Here is a 6306-nt window from a genome sequence, read left to right as displayed (position 1 = left end):
AAGGAATCACACCTTCATTATTAACAATACAAGTAAAATCAATATTTTCAATTGGGAACTACATCTTTTTTGTATGTTAGAATAAATTTGCACAAGTAAAATAACATCTTCAATAAGGGAATTTCACCAATCAGATAAGAATAATAAAAAAATATCTTCAATAGATAAATTGTACCCCAAGAGTAAATGCAAAATTAGATAAACTACAAGATTCCAAAAAGTAAAATAATAAATCTCATATTTTTCTAGGCTATACTTACGAAATATTCATCATAATTTAATAGTAAAGGGATTTAAGTTGTATTTAACAATTATAGAATAGTACAAATTTTTATGTTATAATAAAAAATTATTTAAATTAAATTTGATCTCAATCCAAATTTCCTATCAAGACCCAAATTTTTTGATTTTGAAAGAAAAAAATTAAAAGATAAGATTAAGAGAGATACTTATTTTATGAAATTTTAAATTTTGGAGACTCTTTTTTGAGTGATCTTATTAAAGATCACAGATAAAATAATAGAATATAGAAAAAAATATTAAAAAATAATAATAAACGATAAATAGAAAATTAGGAGGTAGCTAAAAAGGAAAATGATTGGGACAAAGGAAATAAAAAGCACAACGAAAAGGGAAAGTCAGATAAGGTTCAAGATAAATTCGAACTTGAATTTTACACACGAGAAAAACTTTAAAAAATATCTACCGGCCATAGCATATTTGTCTAGTTTGCTACTGAGGGTGACGGGATCAAATATTTAACCTCATTTAAGAAAACTTCTATAAAAATATATGATAATTTTACCAACATAGCAACCCATCCTACGGGGTGGATCCGCCACTGTCACTAATTATTGTATAACCTTACCAGCCACTAGCCTTATTATATAGAATCTTTTTGGTGAAAACAGCCCCAACCCGTTTCATTTGGCATACCTTTTAGCAGGAAATTGACTAGAGAGGACAAGAGAGTTAATAACCAATGAAAAGAAAAATTGATTCTATTTTGTATGTCCCTTTCATGTTGTTTTAACTAAATAATGTGAGCATCAACGGGCATGGTGGATTTGATATTTCTCTAATCATTTTAGGGGAATCAAAAAAAAATTGATAAAAATATTTTCAATAGTCTTTAACTGTAAATATTAGTAATTAGGAGACTTATGGGTTTCTCTTTCGCGGAAGCGAATCTGTATCGGTCGTTGGTAATCCTTACGAAATTGATGAATCTCCTTGCCCATAACCTAAAAATCCAGTAGATGCAGAAAACTCCTCCAAACTCTAGCCATTTTATTATGATAGTAAAACCATTAATTATTAACACCTATAATGATGTTTATATAGACTAGCTCTAGTATTGTACGTGAAGAAACAATCAATGGACTTATGGTCCATCTAACACCCGTTATAGGTGGACCGACTCAATAATATTTTTCAATAATACCTCTTTAAGATAATTTATTTAGCATGAATTTAAATTAATGGAATCAATAAATAAATTTCAGTTTTAAATTAAAAATGAAAAAATAAAAACTAAACAATGGTAAGCGCAGAAAAGGAGATAGGGAGAGAGAGGAAAAGGAGGAGAAAGGCACACATGCAGGGCAACTGTTGGAATAAGAGAGCTAACAGCTAAGTTTGAAGGGTGTGAAGGAATCAAGGAAACATAGGACACGTCTTTGCCTTACTTTTAAAAGGGGTATCCACCTCGGTTTTATCACCCTCTCAACTGAATCACACTACTCATTGGGAATTTGGTGCCCGACTGCCCGCAAGTTGGATCCACTCCACATTTTCTAACCTGCGAACGTTTCTTTCTTTTCTCATACTCACCTTATATACGTGCTCTCTTTCTCTTTGTAATTTTTCTTTGCTGTTGCGCATCTTGGGAATTACTACTACTACTACCTACATATATTGACGGTTCGACTATATTGTAAATAAAAGTTGACCAATTACTGGTTTAATTAAGGACTTAGATTTTTTTTGATAAATATGGTATACTTGTATTTTAATAACTCCAACGTCAACCTTCACTATTGACACAGCATGAATTGATAATGGACAAATATTATAGCTAAACAGAAAAATTCATCGTTAATCTTATTAACGACGAATTAGTGACAGTTTATCAAAAAATTCTGCGATAAAATTCGTAATTAATTTTAATTTTTATACTGATTTCTATTTAATCGGACTTGACAAAAAGACTGATTTTATGTAGATAATTAGACCGAGAATACGAAGTGCTAAAGCAAAGAAGGGTGTGGCCGGTGGAGAAATGTTAGACTACATCAATCGAATAACTTCTTTTAACATGTGTGATACTATTGTTAATAATAATACAAAATTAACGTGATTAAAAGGTTTTTTTTACGTATTTTATATGTATTCCAATATAGGCATTTGTTCTGACATTCTATAATCTTTTCCTCGAACCAAATACCACATGGTCAACCACTTAAATTATTGTTTTATTTAACGATTAGCTACGTACCACTCATATTATTCCCTCAGCCATTACGAACATCTCTACAGAAAGCAGCATCAACTCATTTATTTACTGCTGAATAATTCCAAGTAACTTGCTTATCTAATTATAACTTCAAAGTCTTTTGTTTAAATCCAAATTAAGTCTCCTACTCATAGGCCAGAGAAGTTAAGAAAGTTAGAATAGTAGAAAGTAAAATTGCTTACCTTCTGTACTAGACTAGAGACTCTCTCTCAAACAACCACCTTTTAAGAGGCGCCGAGAATACACCGCCATCTCTTATTTCTGCGGCTAACTTAGTGTTGTCATCTTTTCTGGAGTGGCCTAATGTTGCCAAATCCAGTTGTTATATTTCCTTCCTTTTCCTCCCTTTTGTACATTTCTTTTCCTCTCTGTCTTCTTTACTTAATTCCCCAACCTCCACCATCTCTCTTCTTATTGCATTTTGTATTTTTTTTTCTCCGCACAACAAGGTCCTATAGCTAGAGTACTATATTTATTTATTATTTGAGTTGGTACCCATAAATATCTTTCAGGTTTCTTTGAAAGAGACATATACAAGACTTGTAAATTCATAGTACAAACTTCTATATTTAGCATCCTTACCTAAAAAGGTGTGGGGATAGTAGTTCTACAGAATAATAATGGGGAGAGTAAAGCTTCAGATCAAAAAAATAGAGAATACAACAAATAGGCAAGTCACTTTCTCTAAAAGAAGGAATGGTCTTATCAAGAAAGCTTATGAACTTTCTGTCCTTTGTGATGTTGATGTTGCCCTTATTATGTTCTCTCCTTCTGGTAGAATTAGTACTTTTTCTGGAAATAAAAGGTTTGTATAAAATTTCCCTTTTAGTTTTCAAGAATCAATTTCTCTATTTCAACTAAATAATCATTTTATATTTTTCTTTTCTTTTTTTCTTTCTAATTGGGGTGTTTTTATTTATAACAGCATTGAAGATATTATGGCACGTTATGTTAATCTCCCCGAACATGATCGAGGACGGTAAGGGAACCATTTCAAAATTTTATTTTAGTTTAACCATTTCGTATTTGAAATTCATTGATTCGACTTCAAGTAGAATAAATTCCCCTCTCTTCTTTACATACACAGAAATATTTGTCTTCTCCTTTCTTGAGCTCATATTGATATGTTTTTCTTTTATCTTGTTTGTACGTGCTTTCTGTTGTAAAGTTTACACAACCAAGAGGTACGAATTGTTGTTTTTGTTTGTTAGTTTGTTTTTATTTCCTTTTTGCCTTTTTCCTTTAAATGAACTACATTTTTTTTTCTTTGTTTCTTAATATGAATTTTGCAGCATCTCCAAAGGGCTATTGCTAAGCTAAAATGTGAAACAGATCGAACGTATCAAGCAGCCAGGTTCAAATAACCTTCAAGATTTCTCTAGCTTCTATCTAGTATATATGAAATTAATGCATTTTTTAAAATAGCTTCTCCTTTTGAAATAGTAATAATTTTCCTTCTTGTATGTGAAGCAGCCCAGCGAGCGTTGATTCCCAAATAGAGGTATGCAGGAAATACCCTAAGCCCTTGAGTCCTATATATAATTGCTTCAATGCTAATCAGATGATTGGAACGTTTTTAGCTTTAATTTAATTTGAGATTTACTTCTCTCTTGCTTTATTAAAACTGGTTCAGGAATTTCAACAAGAAATTCTTAAATACAAGACTCAACTAGAAGACATGGATAGGCGACTAAGGTAAATGGCTAACAATAATTTTTTTCCTTAAATCACGTTATTAAGTTATATATATACTGGCAGTACAAAATTTCAAACTAACATGTTATGTACTGAAGCATAATTAAAAGACTTTTACTACCAAAATTGGAGTGAAGTAAAAATTTTACAATTTTACAGAATGTATGAAGGAGATTTGTGCGAAATCACCACAGTATGTGAGGCACAATATAGGGAAGAAATACTCCAAGAAACACTAAAGCAAGTTCAAGCTCGAAAAGTAAGTTATCAAGTTATAAATTTGCTGTGATCATTATGAAGTTGTGTGGAAATTAGTTTGTTTATAAGCCATTTAATCGAACTTACGTTCTATTTTTTGATGGAACGACGCAGCACGTATTGGAGGAAACATATAGCTCTCCCCAAAGACAAACCGCTCCACAGCCACAGGTAAGTTGAAACTTTCTCTTGTTCAGTTACAAATAACTTTGACATGTCTGAGAACAAAGTAATTGAACCTTGTGTTTTGGTAATTTTTAGATGGATTTTGCATCACAGAATGTGAACGTGGTGAATAATGTGGCAACAAGTGATTCAATTCCAAATACTAGTTCAAATACATTCATGGATTGGGTTCCACGCTCACAAAGAGATCCTCACGTCCAAATTCTGAATTTTCTTGATTCCAATGGGCTTCTTCCCTTCAGGTACTTTTTTTTTCTTCTAAATGGTGGTCCTTTTCACTGGTTTTTTAAATTTATATTGAGATTTGAGGCTTTGTTGGGGTGCAGAGACGAAGCTGATCAACGCATGGAAAACATGTTACCACCATCTTTAACTCAACTTCACACTCCAAATGTCTCTGCAGTAGTAACAGATCATCTGAGTCCACCAAATAATCGATTTGAAAATGATCCACCACGTCCAACGTCCTCGTTTGAAGGCATCATTGATGTCAATAATGCTCCGTGGCCACCATTGTATCCAACAGGTTAATATCTTTTACACTTAGTATATTGTTGAGCCATAAGTACAAAATGTTCTTAGATAGTACTAAGGATCTCGATTCAAACTAAATTCATTGAAGCAGAGGTACTTCTTTAGAATCTAATCCAGAACTGAGAAATTTTTTATATAGGTAGGATTTCAGTGTGTTTTGTTAGCAGACTTCTTTAGTGAGGGAGAGGGCGCCACACCTCACCATTTAGCTCGTCCCCCTAGTTCAAGTTTTTCAACTTCTGTAAGAAACTTATTCTTACTCGGTGCTTACACCAAATCACATCAGTTAACCGTATGTAAGTGATAGAACAAAAGTCATATGTTTATTAGTTTGATGTATACACTGGGCGTGGTAATGTTTTCGCCTCTAGGTGTGTGATCCATTGATGATGAGTTGCAAACTGGCCTCCTTAACAAGTTAATTACCATGTTTCTAGGCTTTTTAGACACCTTTTCCTCCAAAACCTGTCATATTATGTAACCTTTAAATAGAATACGTTTGATGTAGCCTTTAAATAGCTAGAAAACGTTTGATCCTATCTTGAGAAAAAGATAATTGCATGAAAGTAAAAGTTGAAGGATTCAGTTTTAGAAAGGAGTATGATTTTGCATTGATATATACTGCTTAAATTTGTTGACAGGAAATGATCCCTTTCCTGAGGCACAACCCAGAGAACGAGCACTCCTTGAACTCTTCTTGTCTCAACTCACTCCGGTGAACCAAGATCACCTATAAGGAATCATTGTTGTGCTATATTTAGATTTGTTCTTTCTGTTCCCTTTTGATATCGCTGCTATTTGCAATATTACTAGATTAGAAAATTTCTCTGTCATACTATCCTATCGCGATTTACTGAAACTCGTCAATAAATATAGTGTTCTTGCTGCCCCAAACTCCCCTATAACAAATTTCCTAGAAACATTCAAAGGTGTGGCTTAGCGATCAATGAAGTGGACGAGAACAGGTCTTCAAAAAACACTAGATGGTTTATTTTCATCTACTATCCAAGCCTTGGTGAATAGAATTACCTGGTATCTATTGCTGATTGGAGAGGCAGCAGGTATCTTGTGAAATTAGTCGAGGTGCGCGCAAGCACCACGGTTATAAAAAATAAAAA

The 6306-nt window shown here is 32.9% G+C and overlaps 1 protein-coding gene across 2 annotated transcripts; it reads left to right on the top strand.

Moving 5' to 3' along the window:
- The first annotated feature begins 2705 nt into the window (after positions 1-2705).
- LOC107788518 (agamous-like MADS-box protein AGL66) lies at positions 2706-6082 on the top strand. Of its 2 annotated transcripts, none has more exons than XM_016610192.2 (11): positions 2706-3320; positions 3441-3494; positions 3684-3699; positions 3808-3869; positions 3986-4016; positions 4149-4210; positions 4370-4469; positions 4583-4639; positions 4730-4896; positions 4981-5180; positions 5830-6082. In XM_016610192.2, exons 1-11 carry the CDS (start codon positions 3136-3138, stop codon positions 5922-5924), a joined length of 1029 nt encoding a protein of 342 aa, XP_016465678.1. In that variant the 5' UTR covers positions 2706-3135; the 3' UTR covers positions 5925-6082. The 2 variants fall into 2 exon arrangements, with proteins under 2 accessions (XP_016465678.1, XP_016465679.1); XM_016610193.2 differs by having other exon boundaries at positions 2712-3320; positions 3989-4016.
- The last annotated feature ends 224 nt before the right edge of the window (positions 6083-6306 follow it).

Source organism: Nicotiana tabacum, chromosome 12, assembly GCF_000715075.1.
Source record: "Nicotiana tabacum cultivar K326 chromosome 12, ASM71507v2, whole genome shotgun sequence".
NCBI classification, from domain to species: Eukaryota; Viridiplantae; Streptophyta; class Magnoliopsida; order Solanales; family Solanaceae; genus Nicotiana; species Nicotiana tabacum.
The sequence above is the reverse complement of the archived record's forward strand: the minus strand, read 5'-3'. Positions and strand labels throughout refer to the sequence as shown.